The 21394-nt window shown below is 39.2% G+C and overlaps 1 protein-coding gene across 7 annotated transcripts in view; it reads right to left on the reverse strand.

Annotated features, from left to right (window-relative positions):
- col14a1a (collagen, type XIV, alpha 1a) overlaps positions 1 to 21394 on the reverse strand; it is a 367796-nt gene that overhangs the window by 115204 nt on the left and 231198 nt on the right. For all 7 annotated transcript variants that reach the window (XM_061953441.2, XM_061953406.1, XM_061953424.1 and 4 more), the window contains 4 exons: positions 21041 to 21157; positions 20028 to 20174; positions 10687 to 10761; positions 2213 to 2352 (listed from right to left, as the gene is read on the reverse strand). In XM_061953441.2, coding sequence (XP_061809425.1) covers positions 2213 to 2352; positions 10687 to 10761; positions 20028 to 20174; positions 21041 to 21157 — 479 coding nt within the window. The remainder of the gene's footprint in view (positions 1 to 2212; positions 2353 to 10686; positions 10762 to 20027; positions 20175 to 21040; positions 21158 to 21394) is intronic.

The raw sequence follows: 21394 nt of genomic DNA on the forward strand, positions 1-21394 counted from the left end.
TTCTCTGTTTAGGCTGCTTCCCCCGCAATCCGACATCAGATAAGTGGAAGAAAATGGATGTGACATTTGTAATACATCAATACCACTGAAAACAGCTTTTTTTATGTGGAGTCTGAATCGATGGTAGAGTGTGCAGTTGTATCTAATGTTGTGACCGGGTGAATCTATATGTTGTTAATGAGTTTATTTCCGACTTTTTCTAAAATAAAAATAACGGCAACTACTTGAAGATATATATATATATATATATATATATATATATATATATATATATATATATATATAAACTGTGTACATTTTGAAATGGTCAATTATGATACTTTTGGAAAAGGTGTGGCATGGTTTCATTTGCAATCTGAGAACGCCTCGGAAGTCGAACATCTTACAGACTCAAAAAATAAAAGTCAAATGTTATAAAAGTGACGGCGAAGCAAAATTGACACCAAAGCATATCCAATAGATCAGGGGTGTCAAGCTCATTTTAGCTCAGGGGCCGCATGGAGGAAAATCTGTGCACACGCGGGCCGGACTATGAAAATCATGGCATTAACACTAAAAAATAAAGACAACTTCAGATTGTTTTCTTTGGCCAAAAATAGAACAAACGCATCCTGAAAATACTACAATAAAAATATAGAAAAAAATACAGGCAGCGATAAAGTTTAGATCCATGAAAGAAAGAAGAAAGTGAATGAATGTTTATAACTGAATACATTTACATATGTATAAAAATGTGTTTTGTTTTGTATTTTGTTATTTTTATGAATTACTGTAAGTAACCGTTATGACAACCTTTTTCCAAAACACAATATAGAATGTGAGATATAACAGGATAATGCATACATTTATCATTTGTTTTCAAAACGGTTACAAAAAAGTGGGACACCAAAATGTACTGTCGGACCCCATTTTTATGACTTGATGGGGTCCCTGGCACCCCATTTTGAAAATTCCTAGCGCCAACACTGATGAAGTATTGGTGCGTTCTAATACTAATCAAATATCATCCCGGGGGCCATAGATGATTCATTTGCGGGCCGGATCTGGCCCGCAGGCCTTGACTTTGACACCTTGGCAATGCAGACCACAAGGAAGTTTTTTAAAAGTAGAATAAAATCATAGGTCATCTTTAATGTCTAACATTTCATAGTTAGGATGATAATCTGGCTGTCATTTATAAACTATAGTTTGGTGAACACTTGTGTATTTACGGTATTATGCTTAAAAATAACAGGAACCCTAAATAAAGAGCAGAGTTATTAGAAGGTCACATCTGCCAGCCAGTGTGTATCTTTCCATTTTAAATACACAACTAGAAAAAAGCCATAATAATAATAATAATGTATTAGTTTGACATATGTAGAAAATCTTTGGCTGAGGTAATTATCAGTGTGTGTCGAGATCCAAATGAAGGGGTGAAAAGAGCAATACTGTAAAGCAGTTTATGTCTCATAAAGGTGCAGTAGAAATAAATTACAGAATATAAGTGCTCCCTCATTTACTATAAGTCTACTGTTGGACTTTTGCATTGAGGCCAGGAAGTATGCATGCATTTGCAGATTTTGCAAATATATAACTTGTGTGGGTGGTACATGTTTTAAAATTAGTTTAAAAAAGGCGTCTATTTTGAAATGGGATGTGTAATATGTTTTTAACTAGCCACAGTCGACCATATCCCCAGCATCTGCTTTATATTGCTTCTCAAGACCGTACACGTTTCACAAACCATAGATAATCAATTCACGTGAGTGAAGGAAAATAAAAAGCCAGAAACATATGAAGCAACATGTGGCACTACAATTTGATCATATAGGTTTTTAATTATTATCTATTCTGTTATGACCAGCTCTTAGGAACATTGTGATAAGAGTGCACTACTGTTCCCTATGGTAAAAAAAAAAGTTTCCACAAATTCAAATGTCTTTAAATAGGCATTAATGTTCATCCTGCACACTGTAGTATATTTTGTGAATGGCAGTGGCATGACCACCCTACTCACTGTACCATGCACATTTCAAATAAACAATGGTGTATTATTTAAATATCTTAGTATTAACTTTAGAAACAGTTCCATTTAAAACACAATTGTAACCAGGATACATGAGTAGTCTCCATCAGTTTAGGGGATCTTAACCCGGAAAACGTTGAAGAACCCTGCTTTAGAACATAAACCTGGCATACTGTTATGGTTGGACATTGCCACAAAGCTCACCTGAGTGCCATCCGGTCCAATTAGATCCAAAGATCCAATGGTGCTATACAGGAAATTTGTGATCTTCAGGAAGTTGTCGTCACCAATGGACCAAGAGCCATCCACCAGGAAGGCCAGGTCAGCTTTGGCCTCCTTGCACACTGCAAAGAGAGAGATATATTACATCTGATATGGCATATTAGTTAAGTTAAAGTTAAAGTACCAATGATTGTCACACACTAGGTGTGGTGAAATGTGTCGCCTGGGAGGTGAGGGGAGCAGTGAGCAGCCCAGGAATAATTTTTGGTGATTTAACCCCCAATTCCAACCCGTGATGCTGAGTGCCAAGCAGGGAGATAATAGGTCCCATTTTTATAGTCTTTGGTATGACTCGGCCGGGGTTTGAACTCACAACCTACCGATCTCAGGGTGGACACTCTAACCACAAGGCCACTGAGTAGGTGCAGAACATAGTACTATATTCTGCACCTACTCACCTACTCACCTACTCAGTACATGTCAGGGCTGGACGATTATGGCAAAAATGATCATCACAATTATGTGGATTGATATTGAAATCACGATTAATAACACAATTACGGTATGTATTAATTTGAAAACATAAGTATTTATTGCACCACCAAAACTAAAATTTAAATATGATTTAAAAGAACAACAGATATAAATTAGTAACCAATGAACAACAAGTACCGTATTTTTCGGAGTATAAGTCGCTCCGGAGTATAAGTAGCACCGGCCGAAAATGCATAATAAAGAAGGAAAAAAACATACATAAGTCGCACTGGAGTATAAGTTGCATTTTTTGGGGAAATGTATTTGATAAAACCCAACACCAAGAATAGACATTTGAAAGGCAATTTAAAATAAATAAAGAATAGTGAACAACAGGCTGAATAAGTGTACGTTATATGAGGCATAAATAACCAACTGAGAACGTGCCTGGTATGTTAACGTAACATATTATGGTAAGAGTCATTCAAATAACTATAACATATAGAACATGCTATACGTTTACCAAACAATCTGTCACTCCTAATCGCTAGATCCCATGAAATCTTATACGTCTAGTCTCTTACGTGAATGAGCTAAATAATATTATTTGGTATTTTACGGTAATGTGTTAATAATTTCACACATAAATCGCTCCTGAGTATAAGTCGCACCCCCGGCCAAACTATGAAAAAAAACTGCGACTTATAGTCCGAAAAATACGGTAAATAATATTAATAGGAACAACAATAAATTAAAATAACAATAGCAAAATAATAAAACAATAACATTTTGTAATTTGGTTTCAAATGTGTTTAAATTTTTTTTTTTTTTTACTTTTACACTTATTTGTGCTTTTTTTTGTCACAAATCCAATTTAATAAAATGTTTGTTAATTAAATGCAAAAATCCTCACATTTATTGGTGTAATACATTTTTGGACAATTTTGACCATTATTTTAAGTCAAAGCATACTATTTTTAAGGTACTTGTTGAAACCTTTATTTTGTTAGCGCAGTCAAATTGGATTTTGCGAATAGCGCTGTTATTTTGAAGTGGGGAAGTGTGCTGATGTTCTGAGTTTTAAGAGTATTGAGATGATTTGAGGCTGTTCAAAAAAGGATGGAGCCTCTCAAGTCGTGACTGCTGTCCTGTTTGTGCATTGATGTTACATCGAGAATGGCGTTCACAACACGAGCATATGCAATGTGTTGTGTGTGGATTGCTCTTGCCAGCTTGCTTTGTCGTTGAGTCGCTGTTTTACGTGGCTGTCTCAACATTGTTTAGTTGAGTACGCGGCGGTTGAGTGTTTCTGGGATGTATTTTCCCCCCAAAAAATTTCCTTCTCCTCACAATGACAGTATTGCACTCACATTTATGTCAATTTCCGTGATATTCTGCGTTTAACAGTGGATTCTGTTTTATTGGCCAATTCTGTGACTCCACCAATGGTTAAATCAACACGGAAATGCCTTATTTTTGGTTGTTGTTGGCTTTAGTAATTATTGATTAGACATTCTAGCACTGTGTCAAATGAAAAGTAGTAACCAGGGTGAGATGATATCCCAAACTTCTAGTAGACATAGTCTTGTGTTCACTCAAACACTCACTCTTCCATTACACCAATGTAAGCTCAGGACTTTGCAAGCATGTTACATAGCCAATTAATCGTTAGTTTTTTACCAGATTATAATACTGTTATGATCATGAAAAGCCAAAATTGAAATTGTTCTATTATTCGATTAGTTGTCCATCCCTACAGTGCATGTACAGATACATATTTGGCTGGAATCATCGCCATGTCAATGTTCTGCTTTCGGATGTAGTTACTGTGCCATAACACACCAGTAAGTTATACCTGTTAATAAAAGGGATTCTCTGTGTAAAACAGTCCCTCGTTGAATTTGCGGGCATTTTTTGGATTGTTGCGGCCTAAAATGCCTGATTTTTTCGGCATCTTTTTCACTAAGTTGCTGCAAAAGTTGGGACATTTTAAGGTTTTTTTAAAAAAACTGACAAAAAAATAATAAATAAATAAATAACATTGCTTAGCTTGCAATTTTATGACTTTATTATTAATGTTTTAAGTGTTATTTGTTACATTAACCCCAAAGAGCACAGGATATAATCAACTAACTGTTATGATCCATTACCCGTATCATAGTTTGTTTACATTTATTTAGGTTGGGATTCACTTGTGGTTTCAGTTCTGTTTTCAGCACCCTTGAGTTTGTGTGTTTTGGTTGTCGTGGGTGCCTGTTGTTTTCACCTGCCTCTGATTAGTGCCCGGCAGCAGGTGAGCGTGCCAAACACTAATCAGAGGCAGGTGAAAACAATCAGCACCCATGACAACCAAAACACACAAACTCAAGGGTGCTGAAAACAGAACTGAAACCACAAGTGAATCACAACCTAAATAATCGTAAACAAACTATGATACGGGCAACGGATCAAAACACTAAAATGTGCACATTAAACTCATTATAATAGGGACATTTATTGAAGGATCTGTAAATAATTACTAAAACAATTAAAAAAAACATCTTACCAACATGTTACACAAAAATGTGCAAAATAGGCTTATACAGCAACAGCAAAGTGCACCTGTATTTCTTCTTGTTTTTATAGCAACATCCTGGTAAAAGAAGATATAGTTGCTACTCAGTATGTCTGTGGGGAAATGTTTTCATTGTCCATCATCTGTAACTTTCTCCCATCCCCACATAAGGTCTGTAGAGCTCAGCCAGAGTAACCATCATGTTCTTGATCACCTCAAGAATCTTCTCCCTCAACTTCTGAGCTTTACTGGACCGTGTTAGAAAAAGTCTGGGCTGTCCCAAATGGCCAACGTGCTCTTGGGGTATTAAGTGCAGCAGAACATTTTTCGTAGCCATGAATGTCACTCTGGGGTTTGAATAAAAAAGAATAAAGAACGTTCAGCAATCTACTGTATATATCTAAATTATTTAGACGTATTCCCCAAAGTAGCTGATAATTTGCATTCCCAGTCCAACAGTGATGCTCCCTCTGCTATTTTCCTTGGCGGGAGATACATCCCTCTTGTTGCTGCTGTAAATATGCTTTTAGCCTTTGAAATCTATGAAATAACATTTTTTTTTCCCTGCTCATGATCAGTTTGAAACTGTACCATGAGAACAAAGTATGTTTGGTACACCAATAGAACCTAAAACTTACAAAAAATCCAACGTGAGATGGTATTACTTTATCATCAATGAGACAAATGTCATTTTATATTTTTACAGAACTACCACCAGTCAGAAATGTTGAGATAAAGGTCAGGCACAAAGTTTTTTCATTAGGAAGTTTTACAAGCTGTAATGCTTTAGCAGCCAATACTTATGTCTTTTTCTCACATTCTCTAGGTCCCTGTATTGTATCTCCCAAAATAATTTCTCTTCAAATAACATTGCATGCGTGCTCTTGCACATAATTTTTTTATATCAGAATCAGAATCAGCTTTATTGTCATTACGCAGGGTAACGAGATTGAAGCCATTCCATACAGTGTGATGTGTGCATGCAAGAAAACAATGTGTAAATATATAAAAATATAAAAAATATAGAAGTGCAAAGAAAGGTGTGGAAGAGAACAGTGTACACTCTATACACTCTGTGCAAAATGTACAGAGTGGGTGAAATGAATATGTACATGAATATCTACATGAAATGTGGTGGTTTTGCTGTCTGCATTTCACCAAAGCATATTTTTGACCTACAGTATGTGTTTTTTTACAAAAGTTAAGAAACGTCTTGAATTACAACAGACGGGTTAAGGATGCATGTTAGAGCATGTCTGACGAGTTTGTGTTGCGGGTCAGACTTTCAGCCGAGCTTATCCGACAGGAACTGCGGAAGTGAAGGAACGATGAGGGTGGGAGTGACTTCGTTTCGCATCTTTCAATCTTGTTTGTCTCCTTTCAAGAGTGTTTTTCTTTGCCGTTGAAACTGATTTGGTGGGGCATTTGGGTGGAAGTAAAAGAACTGACAGAAGGCTTACACTTTGTTACGTTTCCACTTCCTAGGACTGAGGTCTTTCTCGGTTATTTGACAGCAAAGGGGCAAGACATATAACATTTTAAAAAGTGGGGAGTTTGCCACATTTATGTGCATAAAGCTCTTAAGCTGTACAGAATCAGACAGTTCCCTGGATGATTTCATGATTACAAACGTATTCTCTCATTTTAGGCAATTACAATACCCATCACATGTATACTCAATGCACTATTTATCTGTGTATATATTTTTATAGTTTGTTACATGACTCATAAATTATTTTCATATTTTTCCAATTACAGCAAAACAAAAAGTGCAATAAATAGCCTGAGTTGGTTAACAATGATTTTTTTTTCTGCCCCCATTCTATATCAGTTCAAAGCGTGCCCCCCCCCCTCACCCAATACATACATAATAAATCTCTAAAATAATTTCAGAGGTAATCCAGCTCAGATAAAGTGTCAAAGTTTCAAAAGGACGTTTGTACATAAGCTCTCCTTATTCCTACTCCTTTTTGGACTTGCTAAATTGTGCAATCATTAACGTGTGACGTTTGTCAAGGTAACTTGTTAAGCAAATCTGACACAGTAAGAGCATACCTTTACCGACTACCAAGTACTTACCTGATGCATGTCGTCATAATGACCATAATACAGTCAAACAGTAATTTACAAAACCCTCACACAAAATGTTCAAATTACGAAGCACAGACAAAATAGAAATATGCTTTGTTGTACAAACTTTTTCTCAGTGTACAGTTATTTAATTTGACCAGTGTCGGCCTGCAGCACATTTTATGCGTGCAGGCAGAGCAGTTCTGTCGTTAGCTACTGTGCTAATTGTTTAGCTTTTTTCCAGCATGTTTGTACTTTTTCTAGCTCAAAAAGAGTCCAAACAAAGCAATGGATAGACGGTGTGTGGTTTAAAATATTCAGGAAGTGTCCATAGCGTTGTCGACATTTCCCCATAGGGTTGCCACCTTTCAGAACTGGAAATAAGGAACACAGTACACGGCGGCACGGTGAAACTGCACGGCCGAAATAAATTTGAGGGTTTGGCTCTCCAAAACCCTGAAATGCATAGAAACATGTGTATCTTGTATATGAAAAAACTAAATGCTTTGATTTAATTGACATTATCTTCCACGTCATATTAGCCTCTGGGCCCTGGCCCCTGTGGTCACTTGGTGGTCAGTGAGGAAGGGGAAGTCAAGAAAGCATTTGGTCATACTTAAAGTTTAAAGTTCTTTATTAGCAATGAACATTGCTAAAGTGTTGTAAATTAAACAACGCTTTGCAGTTTAACACCCAAAAAACTAAATGAAACAGTTGAACTTGTGTATACATGTTTAGATACATTATTACGTCCATGTATCGTAATTAGCCTGAACTTGAGCTTATAGGCCTGGCCTATAAAGTGCTGTAAATTAAACAAAGCCTGTCTGGGGACACCTTTCCTGAAAGAGGACAATACTTAAATGAAATGTAAGTATATAAAGTGCTGTAAATGAAACGATTGGGGACACTTTTACATTAAGAGGAAACAAATGAAACACTTGTGTGTATACAAGTACATGTTAAAGGCTGAATAGACTGTACTCGAGCATATACTGTATTATATTCATATAAAGTGCTGGAACAAAGCCTGTCTGGGGACACTTTAAGAGAACTATAGTAAAATTAAACACTTTTTTTGTGTGAACCCAAATTAAAAGATGAAGAGAAAAAAAGGAGAAAAAGTGAATTTTTTTGGAGGTGTTTTCTCGTTTGAGGTTGAGGACGCGGTGGAGTTTCTGCTGTAGACATTTTTTTTAATGCGCGGTGCACCCTGGTGCGGTCAGCAGCGTAACTAGGCAACCATCAAGATAAACAGCGCAGAGGGGCGGGGCCGCGTGCAGGCAGACAGAGGGGCGGGGCTGCGTGCAGGCAGAAAGAGGGGTGGGGCTGTGTCACGTCAAATTTCTCCCCCCCCCCATTTACTTCCGGGGTCATTTCCTCTTACTTACGTCATTTCCTCTTACGTCATTGACAGCGATCGATAGAATCCAAATCTTTTGAAAATGGTGGTGTCACTGAATGACACTTGTCTTTATCTTTCCCAGGGGACTTATGTCAAACACCAGCAGGCTTCGAAAAATTCCAGGCGGAGTGTTAGGGAAAATTTCAGGCGGAGTGTTAGGGCCGCTGCTGGGAACCTCTGTCTTCGTGGTAACGTGCACAAAATATTAATTAATATATAATACTGTTATATGTCTGTACTTTAAATCAACATTATTGTTGAAACCATTTCACTAATATTAATTAATATATAATACTGTTAAATGTCTGTACTTTAAATCAACATTATTGTTGAAACCATTTCACTAATATTAATTAATATATAATACTGTTAAATGTATGTACTTTAAATCAACATTATTGTTGAAACCATTTCACTAATATTAATTAATATATAATACTGTTAAATGTCTGTACTTTAAATCAACATTATTGTTGAAACCATTTCACTAATATTAATATATAATACTGTTAAATGTCTGTACTTTAAATCAACATTACTGTTGAAACCATTTCACTAATACTAATTAATATATAATACTGTTAAATGTCTGTACTTTAAATCAACATTATTGTTGAAACCATTTCACTAATATTAATTAATATATAATACTGTTAAATGTCTGTACTTTAAATCAACATTACTGTTGAAACCATTTCACTAATACTAATTAATATATAATACTGTTAAATGTCTGTACTTTAAATCAACATTATTGTTGAAACCATTTCACTAATATTAATTAATATATAATACTGTTAAATGTCTGTACTTTAAATTAACATTTTTGTTGAAACCATTTCACTAATATTGATTAATATATAATACTGTTAAATGTCTGTACTTTAAATCAACATTATTGTTAAAACCATTTCACTATTATTAATTAATATATAATACTGTTAAATGTCTGTACTTTAAATCAACATTATTGTTGAAACCATTTCACTACAATATTGTGTGTGCTGCTGTCCTGTGTCAAAGCCGAAGTGTTATCAATAGCTGTCAATGACGTAAGAGGAAATGACGTTAGTAAGAGGAAATTACGTAAGAGGAAATGACCCCGGAAGTAAATGGGGGGGAAGGTTTTTGTAGGGGGAAGAAATTTGGCGTGACAGCTGCATGTAGGCAGAGGAGTTGGACAGGATTTGACACAGAGGAGAGCGAACCAGATGTATCATGTACAGCCACACCCGGGGGTACGCTAAGCTTCTATTTTGTTCATTATTGTTGAATTCAGTGTTCAGGTGTGTGTGTGACAGACGCATGGGACAAATAGGAAAATACGGAAGAAACCGCGCCCCGTATTGGTTCAATACGGGATGCAAGATTTCAATCCCAATTACGGGTCGATTCCGTATTTTACGGAGCGGGTGGCAACCCTATTTCCCCATTACCCCCTTCTCCCTTCCTTTGGCTGCACCGCAAAAAAGGTGAAGTGCATTTAACTTTTTTATTCCCAATCATTTTGCGACCTGGCTGCTAAAGGTGAGGAGTTTTGCAATTTTAAACTGTGAGTGCACCACAGGGCTAGTGACAATGCATGTGTGTGTGTCGGCAAGGCGGCTGAAAACAAGGACAGTTCAACTGGTTGTTAATTTTTGGGGGCTTTTTTTTTATTAAATAGAAAGTTTATCCATCACCCCATCATTATGTTGATATGAAATACAGTAATACAGCAGTGTATTTTGCTTCGGTTTTTGTAAGATTCGGTCTTTGCCGAACCTTGGAATCGATTACTAACAAAAACTGAGGTACAATTGTATAGCATTTTATACAAGAAATAACCTTATACTTTAGTCTATTAGTTGTTATACAATAGTTTTAGGATGTTATGTGAAGTAGCAGCACGAATACATGCACGACATAGCATAAAAGTGCATATACTGTGTTCGCTTTGAACTTCTTACTCACCTTCTTTAGCAGGCGGGATTGTGGGAGGGGGCTCTGTGGCAGGAGGTTCAGTCGGAGCCTGAGTGGGTGTTGGCACTAGACACACATATACATGGACAGAGAAACACACACACACAGACACACTGTGAATCTGTGATGGCAGATAACAGCAGCTTGTAGCTATTAAACTGAAACATTTTTCAATAGTCTTTCTAGACAAGGGGTGTCAAAGTCATTTTAGCTCAGGGGCCACATGGAGGAAAATCTATTCCCAACTGAACGGACTGGTAAAATCATGGCATATAACTTAAAAATAAAGACAACTTCAGATTGTTTTCTTTGTTTAACAATAAAACAAGCACATTTTGAAAATGTTTCAAATCATAATAGATTTTTTTTACACTTACATGATGCTGTTAATAGTATCCTATCTTAATTTTTTGTTATTTATACTTTCAGAATAAATTATGTGATAATGTTCATCATAATAATAGGTAGAATAGAGTCTTGCAGAGTTTTAACATGCTCTCATTGGTGTTATTTTTTTAATCTATCATAAGATGAAATGAATAATAATATCAATATCAAATTACAGGATATTATTAATGTAATTTACAAATTTTCCTCAACTGATATACTTACATCATGTGGTTTATTTTATTCAAATGTAGCATCATCTACAACAAAACTTGTGAATTTGGACTAATTTCATTTATCACACATGAAGTTAGAAGGGGATATATTTCATCATATTTATGTGCACCCAGAAAATGTGTCCCCAGTTATAAGTACAACACGAAATGTACAGATAATAAAAGTTAAGTTAAAGTACCAATGATTGTCACACACACACTAGGTGTGGTGAAATGTGTCTTCTGCATTTGACCCATCCCCTTGTTCACCCCCTGGGAGGTGAGGGGAGCAGTGAGCAGCAGCGGTGGCCGTGCCCGGGAATCAATTTTGGTGATTTAACCCCCAATTCCAACTCTTGATGCTGAGTGCCAAGCAGGGAGGTAATTGGTCCCATTTTTAAAGTCTTTGGTATGACTCGGCCGGGGTTTGAACTCACAACCTACCAATCTCCGGGCGGACACGCTAACCACTAGGCCACTGAGTAGGTGAGTATCCCTAAAAGTATCTATTTGGATAGAAATGTCACAGGTTACATTGGCAACATCTTTGACAATCGAGGCTTGAACGTAACAATCCACATTTTGTATACTATCACTAATAGGCTGCATAAGTATGTAGTGTATAAACACGGAAGTGTTGACATACGCCACATAGCTCCGCCCCCTCTGAAGTCATGCGCGCTCTCACGGCAGTCTTAGAGGATACAAAGAATTGCTTTTGTCACATCTAGTGGACACAATAAAAACAGACGTTTCTATCAATCAAAAATGACATCTTATTTTCATACCTGGCAAACTCATCTCGCGGGGCTGATAAAACCTGCTGTATGTTTGATACCCCTGTTCTAGATCAGGGGTGGCCAACCATTCAGAGATTAAGAGCCACTTTTGTTTTACTGTGTTACTGTAAAGAGCCACATCCTACACATGGGCACACATGAACATCACCCCATCCGTTCCTCACACACACACACACGCGCGCGCGCACACGCACGCACGCACGCACGCACGCACGCACGCACGCACGCACGCACGCACGCACGCACGCACGCACGCACGCACGCACGCACACACACACACACACACACACACACACACACACACACACACATACATAGACCTCTGCTCAGCCAGATTTATTGTAAATGTCACACGCCAACATGACTCCTACAGTACTAAGACCACAGGCCAGTTATTTTCAACAATTAACATTGTGTGCACTGTCTCACACACACAAACTCTCAGTTCAACCAAGTCCACAAACAAAAATATAATATTTTTTCTGTTACTATGCATGTTGCTTAGTGGGACTTCTGGCATTCCTTGTGACGCTGAAGAATTGAAGCTTTGAAATGCGCTAATGACGCTTGACATATACGGCAGAATGGCTTGCCATTATGTTCAACAAAAAAACTCTGTTAAAAATGTCACAAATTGTTTACTACTGTGATCTCACGCACATGCACGTTTGACGTCACTCAAACCGGCTTCGGCTTCTTCTTCTTATGTTAGACTGACCATACGTCCTCTTTTCCCCGGGTTTCTTAAATGCCTCAAATGTCCGGCATTTTGAGTTAGGGTTGCGTGTATTTTCAATGTACGTCCAGGGTTAAGAACGGGTTAAAAACAAAACAAATCGTGGAGGCCAGCGCACGAAGCGGCATTCGTGAGGGAGGGGCAGAACACTACAAAGCACAAAACAGCTGTGCAGGGTGAGAGCTCGTCTGCTGTGTTTTGTTGAAATATAATTAACTTGTTTTCAGGCATTATTTATGTTTACATTGTATGCAAGAGGTTATTTGTAATATTTCTACCTCTGCACTTTTTTTTAAAACTGTGAATGTTACAGAATATAAATGTGACTTATTTTCTTCTTCTGTCGTGTGTCTAGATTTTCAGCTCTGTTAAGGCGAGCCAGGTCAACGTGTCATCGTCCAGGTCAATCAGACCATGTTCGCCATTTGGTGGCTGGTGTTTGGGGCAACTAGTTACTATATGCTCTACTGTCTGGACTGGGTCCCCACACTCGCAGGAGGCATCTTCCGCAAGTCCCCACCTCTTCATCGCTGCTCCGTAGCGTCCGACGCCGGTCCTCAAGCGGTTGAGGGTTGTCCACTGCTTCCGGGGCAGTTCCTGGCCGGAGACGTCTGTGGGGTCGTCGGTGTGGTGGTGCAGCCTAGATGGTTCTGCTAACTTCCACTGTTCTCTCCATCTCGTCTTGACCCAGGTGGCCTTGGAAGTATCAGTTGGTGTTGTGCTGAGCAGCTCGTGGGCTTGCATGGCAAAGGGGCGCCTTGACTTTAGGCGCACGCGTGAACAAGCTGATGGGCAGGTCGACAACCCCAGCACAATGTCCCATCACTGCAAATTCCATCGCGCCACTATTGCTGAGCAACGGCCGCTACCCCAATGCAGACAAGGACTTCAGCAGAAGAACATCGGCAAAAGTCCGTGAGCTGCACAGGGCACCAGGCTGTGATCTCAACCTATCCTACGATTTCACAACACAAGAAATCGGGCAGGCCATCCAACGGCTGAAAACGGGTAAGGCACCAGGCATCGACGGCATCCATCCGGAATACATAAAACATCAAGGCAAGAAGGCAATCGTCTGGCTGTGCTCCTTCTTCTCCCATGTGTCTCCGATGTCTGAAGCTGTCAAAGATCTGGCGTCGTGCCAAGGTGATCGCTATGCCGAAGCCAAACAAGCCTAGCGATGACCCTAAGGGATACCGACCCATCTCACTGCTGTGTGTTCCATATAAGGTCTTGGAACGCCTCCTCCATGCACGTCTCAACCCGGTGATCGACCCCCAGCTGCCTAAAGAACAGGCTGCCTTCCGAAGTGACTTATTTTGTTATACTGTCAAGCAGTGTTGGCGTTACCGCACTTTGTGTGTCTTTTTACGCATTGAAATCAGAAAGGACGCGCAATTTCTGAAGCCCGCGTGTCACCCGGACGCTGATTTTTTTTTTTTTACCTACCGCCCGGTTTGCTTGTTTTTTTATTGTCTCGATTATCGCTTTACGGCAGTGTTTTCTTTTGTTTATATTTGCCGGGTCAAATTTCCATCCCCTTTTATTGCGTTTTTATTGGTCATAAATTTTGATTCGCCGAAAGTTTTATCAATGACAAATACTGCCTCAGTTTGGACTCAGACAAGTTTACCGCGAAGGGCTGTCAAAATAAAGACTTCATGGTAAACACTAAGGCACTAATAGAGTTGTTACACCTTTCCTGCTTCCGGCTCCCAGACCGTAGTCGAGGAGCGCATAGGAGACGTTCCTCGAGGGCCGATGTACTTCGGGGGTAACACCCTTCACTTTACCCGGCAGTGGGTCTTTAAAGCTCCGGACTCAAGGGTGAATGACGAGACCGGCGGTTTATCGCAACTTTGTGACTTTATTGGTGTCTTGCACGCAGCCATCCACCAAGCTACTAGCACCTGCACCACGGACTGTTACCGCTCCCTCATCTCTCTCGCCAACTCACTCACTGACGTCACTCACCTCACATGCTGTCATATCTTAAAGGGCCACACACACACATATGCTACTCTCATAACAGAGTTAAGAGCCGCATGAAACCAGCCAAAGAACCGCATGAGGCTCGAGAGCCGCGGGTTGGCCAGGTCTGTTCTAGATCTTTCCGGGATGTAGTGTGGTTACAAACAGCAAGTATAAAAGCAATGCATTTATGGTGTTTTCTTTCCATCGCTAAGTTACAGCAAAAACAAAAACAACTTTCCGTTTGGCCCATCTGTTCCCTAATAACCCGAGGACAGCGAAAGTATTTTCATCAATCCAGTGTGTCTGTCCATGGGCTGTTTTTCACAGTAAAAAACAACCCCCGGCGAAGGGATATGTCCGTGCCAAGACGATTAGTTGGCGGGAAGGAGAAGATTTGGGCACACGTACAAATAGCTCAAAAAGGACTTATGAAAATATAGTAAGAAAATACATTAATTCCAATAATGAGATGATGAATGTAACATAAGAATAAACATGTTCAAGTTTCTTAATAAAGAGTTTGTGTCAAACAGATGGCAAACGTAGCTGATGCATAAATACTGAATCAGTATAAGCACTTCAAGTGTTCTAATTCTGGGAGAATAATCTAATGTAATCTATTGATTAAAAAAACAAAAACAATCAGAAGTAAAGTTTAGCTTTGTGCTTCACAACAAAAGTTAAAGCACTTAATGATGACCAGAATACATGAACGGATTAGTAAGCACATTTTTTTACACTGACATAAATTATGAAATGAATTAGGATGTGTGGAATTAGGATATGTGTATTACAACACAATTGTTCTTAATATGGTGGCCAGCCATCTATGGAGGTATACTTTTAGAGGGGCTGACATTTTGCAAAGTGTATTTGTACAATAATTCACAATTGCATCAAATAGTATAATGCATATAATACTGTGCACAAGTCTTTGTACACCATTATATTTCTTGTTTTAGCAATACTTTAACAACCATATACAGCTATGATGGCTCTTAACAGAGTGCAGACCTTTGAGCATGAGCTGTTAATGAGAGTGAGACAAACTGTTTTTGTCCGTTGTCTGGTTTATGGAGAATTACAGACGGGGGATGCCATGATGACTGTTGCTTTGATGCCCTAGTAACTCAAACAGCAAAAACACGAGAATCAAAATACATATAGTCAGACACATCAAACACCACAACATGCTGGGCAGGACTGACTGGGTATAACTAATTTAATGGAATGCAGCTACGCAAACAACACTGGAGGAAGCATATGTGTGACTGGAACCATAGAAGACTTGCCAAAGTGGCAGCCAGTAAGACTTCAGTCAAATTCATACCTCCGCAAGTGCTGCTGTTTTGGTTAGCAATCATTCTTCTTCATTCATCACTCCAAGCAATGTTTGTTAGTTTTACAAAAACTAAAACAATTCATACTTACTAAACCGACACACGTTTAATTGTAGTGTTTTCTTGCATATTTGTACGTGCTATCGTAATGAAATCAAACCAGCATTGTAAGCATTAACTAATATGTTAACATATTTACAAGAGTCTGTGTTAGTATTATTAATAGGGGTGTAACAATTGATCGATAGATCTATTTATATTCGTGAATTTCAAGTATATCGATCTGTGCTCGGCAAGTTTGCCTTCCAAGAGATAGGTGTCGATCCAATATCGTTATATCAAAGATTATGTAAACAATATTTACAGAGACCAAAATTGTCAAGAGGATTAGCACTATGAAACTTTAGGTTTTACTACTGGGCCACCAACATTATAATTCTTAAATATTGGCTGCAATATGGCTGGTTATGGAGGCTAACTCAACCCAACCTTTTAGTGCTCTGGTTCACTCTCCCATCCACTCTTCTACTTCCGCTTTTACAAAAAAATCAAATTTTAAAAACTTCATTCAGAAATTTAGTTCAGTTTAAGCACTATTTTGGTTTATAGACTATTTCTAGTCTTGCACCCATTACTGCTAACCATGCTTTCCTTCCCTCTTTTGTCGATCGTGCCTTTTTAAGATTGTCAAGTCTGGAGATCAACAACATTAAAGATTTATAAATTGACAAAATTTGTGCCTCTTTCCAGCAACTATGTGATACATTTTCACTGCCTAATCAACACTTTTTTTTTTAGATATCTACAGATCCGCAGTTTTGTTCGTAAAACTTTTGCCAGGTTTCTAAACTTACCGACTCACAGTTTTAGATGCTTTTCTGACACCACTTCCGACTTTAAAAAGATCAATTACACGTATATACAATCAAACTTTTCATTCAAACCCAGACTCTCTGAATTCAATTAAGTCACTTTGGGAGGGTAATTCAGGAGTGACCCTATGTGAGGAGAGCTGGATAGAGATTTTAAGTAAAGTTCATAAGTCTTCTATTTGTACTAGATACAGCCTTATTCAGTGCAAGTTAATCCATCGTACCTATTATACCAAGGTCCGGCTGGCTAAAATGTATGATAGAAGGTGGAGGAGTATATTTATAGCTAGAATTCACTGAAATTAAAGTATTTCTTATATATATATATATATATATATATATATATATATATATATATATATATATATATATATATATACACATATATACATATATATATATATATGTATATATATATACTGTATATATATAGTACAGTAAACAGTAATGAAAACACAGTTGTTCTACTAACTGTACTGTACTTGCTGCTTACTTAAAATACAAATAACACTTACCTTTCACTATTTGAGTAGCTTTTGTTCTGCCATTTGAGTACTGGCGAGCGATCTCTGACTGCGGGAACATATCCTTCACGGATTTGTTGAAAACATCCGCAAATGAGAACAAAATGTTGCTTGCAAGGTGGCCCACAATACTGCGTTGCCGCCGCCTTGTGCTTCTCTGACCATTCATGAGTGACTATATCCATTCGGCCAGCGTGTTATGGGTTATAGATAAACCTATGGATAACGGAGACATATATAATAGTCTCCTTTTCAGGTGAGAGTACGCTAAAGGCAGTGCCTTTAAGGCACGCTCCCAATATTGTTTGTCCGGCTGGAAATTTTGGATATTACAACTTGCCGTAGTTTTGAAGCAATGCATGATGGTAATCCGGATGTTGTGTGTCAATGTATTAACGTGCCGGCTGGAATAAACACACGCTGAGAAATAGCTCCGTGCCTGCCTACTTTATGGGTTATAGATAAACCTATGGATAACGGAGACATGTATAATAATCTCCTTTTCAGGTGAGAAACGACGCTAAAGGCAGTGCCTTAAAGGCACGCCCACAATATAGTTGTCCGGCTGGAAATCGGGAGATTTTCGGGAGAATGGTTGTCCCGGGAGATTTTCGGGAGAGGCACTGAAATTCGGGAGTCTCCCAGAAAATTCGGGAGGGTTGGCAAGTATGTGTGCAAGTATACCTTATGTTGTGACCGGGTAAATCTATACACTGTTTATGAAGTTCATTTTAACCTGTGTCTGAAAAAAAAATAGCTGTGACATTCGTCTCCAATATATATATTAGACAGTGTATACGGTGAAAAGATAAATCGATACTTTTGGAGAGGGTGAGGTGTGGTTTCATTTGCGATCAAACCAACATCTTCCCGATACATGCACAAAGTGGGTTGTAAAAGTGACTTTGGAGCAAAATTCACACCAAGGTATATTACACATATATTATATGGCCTACAAGGAAGTGTTTTAAATGTAGATTAAAATCACCATAGATCCACTTTCAGTAATTATAGTTAAAACCCTGCGTATTTACAGAGGTAGGAAAGAAGGAGCTGTTTTAATGCTGATTTGTTTTAAATTGACCAGAATTAAAACATGGTGTCTGTGGGAGTAGAATCCACTATTTGGGGAATTACAGTTCAACCAAATTAATTCACCACTGTTTGTGAAAGTATAACACCTGCTGATCCAGAGTGTTGTTGGGTGTGTGTGTGTGTGTGTGTGTGTGTGTGTGTCTGTGTGTTATCTATCTAAAACCTTGACAGTGAGCTGAGCCCTTGAGGTCCCCTGAGCTGTGTGATACAACTGAGCTCATCACCTGACCAATGGGCTGCAACAACAGCCAGAGTCCTCACTTAGACAGACTCTGGGAAAAAAAAATATGATGAAGGTCAAAAAGACAGCTGCAGAGAGGCTTGCATGTAAGGAACTGTAAATCAAGAATCACGTAGAATCTACTTAGAATTCAAATCAGGGGATAAGTAAAATATAGAACATATAAAAGTGAAAAAGTTGACTGCAATTTTACTTACTCTATAACCATTAGATACCAAAGTGTAGCCGTTTCATATCGCCCATTGTATCATATTGTATAAGACACATCTTCTTCATAATAAAGGTGTTTTTGCAAAGTTGTAATACAATTATCCCCCAAGAACTTTCATGTGAGATACATTTGTGGAGTATTAACCCATACATCCATCCATCCATCTTCTTCCGCTTATCCGAGGTCGGGTCGCGGGGGCAGCAGCCTAAGCAGGGAAGCCCAGACTTCCCTCTCCCCAGCCACTTCGTCCAGCTCTTCCCGGGGGATCCCGAGGCGTTCCCAGGCCAGCCGGGAGACATAGTCTTCCCAACGTGTCCTGGGTCTTCCCCGGGGCCTCCTACCGGTCGGACGTGCCCTAAACACCTCCCGAGGGAGGCGATCGGGTGGCATCCTGACCAGATGCCCGAACCACCTCATCTGGCTCCTCTCGATGTGGAGGAGCAGCGGCTTTACTTTGAGCTCCCCGCGGATGACAGAGCTTCTCACCCTATCTCTAAGGGAGAGCCCTGCCACCCGGCGGAGGAAACTCATTTCGGCCGCTTGTACCCGTGATCTTGTCCTTTCGGTCATAACCCAAAGCTCATGACCATAGGTGAGGATGGGAACGTAGATCGACCGGTAAATTGAGAGCTTTGCCTTCCGGCTCAGCTCCTTCTTCACCACAACGGATCGATACAGCGTCCGCATTACTGAAGATGCCGCACCGATCCGCCTGTCGATCTCACGATCCACTCTTCCCTCACTCGTGAACAAGACTCCGAGGTACTTGAACTCCTCCACTTGGGGCAGGGTCTCCTCCCCAACCCGCAGATGGCACTCCACCCTTTTCCGGGGTATTAACCCACAATTTAGAAATGTCGTTGCATTAAGGAAAACCATTGTCAAGTCCTCCCCTGGCCATTTTGCATCCATGTTGTAATTTTACAGTGTAACATACGTGTCATGTCCGTGATGGAGACGGGAGGTCCTTCCATTTCATGCATCTGGGCATGAACGCTGATCTCATATTGGCTGCTTGGAACAAGGTCGTAGAAACATTGTCGGGAAGCCCCGCCCCCCAGGCTCACTTCCTGTCGCTGACTGTCTTCAAGAACACAACCAAGAAAGCACATGATCAAGGGAACAGGTGACATAGTTTTTGACTTTTCAAAGCTGCATTTTTTTGTTAAGGTTAAATTCGATTGTGACTCCTCAAATACCCTCTGGTTTATGTGACATTTGAAAAAACAAAACAAAACAGGTAACAAAATGGACAAAAAAAACTACCTAAAGAAAAGGAAATAAATGACAGTATTGATTTGTTTGCTTCTACAGTACATTGTCGTGGTGAAGTGTCATGCCCAAGGACACAGCGGCAGTGACTAGGATGGCAGAGAGGATTCGTAACAGGAACCCTCAAGTTTCTGAACAGCTGCTCTACCATCTGAGCCACACCGCCCCAGTGTTTGGAAAGGCAATACATCATCTTTTATTTGGAGAAACAGACTGAATGGGATGACTACAACAAATGTGTCAATATGTCAAATGTACACAAATGTATTAAGAATTGTGTTTTATCTCCCTTTTTGTTAGCTTCATTTTATGTCCGTATTTGATCATAAGGTAGCTCCAATGTGCTCTTCTACTATGAAGTAAACAATTGTTAGAATAAAGATAGAGGCTGCACTTTCACATCCAGGAAGGTGGTTTAGCATCTGCTAGTCTCTGCTTGGATTACAGCAAATACACAAAAAAACCCCAAAAGAGAACCAATTAAATGCAAAGCATCAAATTTAGCAAGACCCATCTGTGGGCACGGAAAAGCTGTTCTAAATGATGTGTACGACCACAATTATTGCCTGAAAAAATACGTTAAAACATGGAACTTAAAACATGATAATTGCATCTTTTCTGTATTTGACTGGTAGGTAAACACCTCCAATGAAAAACATGTACAGTAATTGCACTTACTGAGAGTAGACTGGATGGAGACTCTGTATAGCGTAGCGTGCAGATGAGGCTGCCATTGCACACACATGCTGTTGTGTCGCACCTGGGAGACTGTCAAGTCAGTGATGCCCAAAAACACTGGAAGTAGGGAGAGAACGTGACAGTTGTGTTAATAACCTTTCGTGACTGACTGGTTTTAGTCTAAGCCCACTGATGACTATCTAGAACTATTTGGCAGTCCATCACATTTACAGTATCTCACAACACCCCTCACATTTGATCAAACATTGTAATATAACTTCTCATCTGGCAATTCTGTAGAAACACAACTTAGACTGGTCAGTGTACAGCTTTACTGTCCCCTGAAAATAGGTC

The sequence above is a fragment of the Nerophis lumbriciformis genome, linkage group LG04 (assembly GCF_033978685.3).
Source record: "Nerophis lumbriciformis linkage group LG04, RoL_Nlum_v2.1, whole genome shotgun sequence".
NCBI lineage: Eukaryota > Metazoa > Chordata > Actinopteri > Syngnathiformes > Syngnathidae > Nerophis > Nerophis lumbriciformis.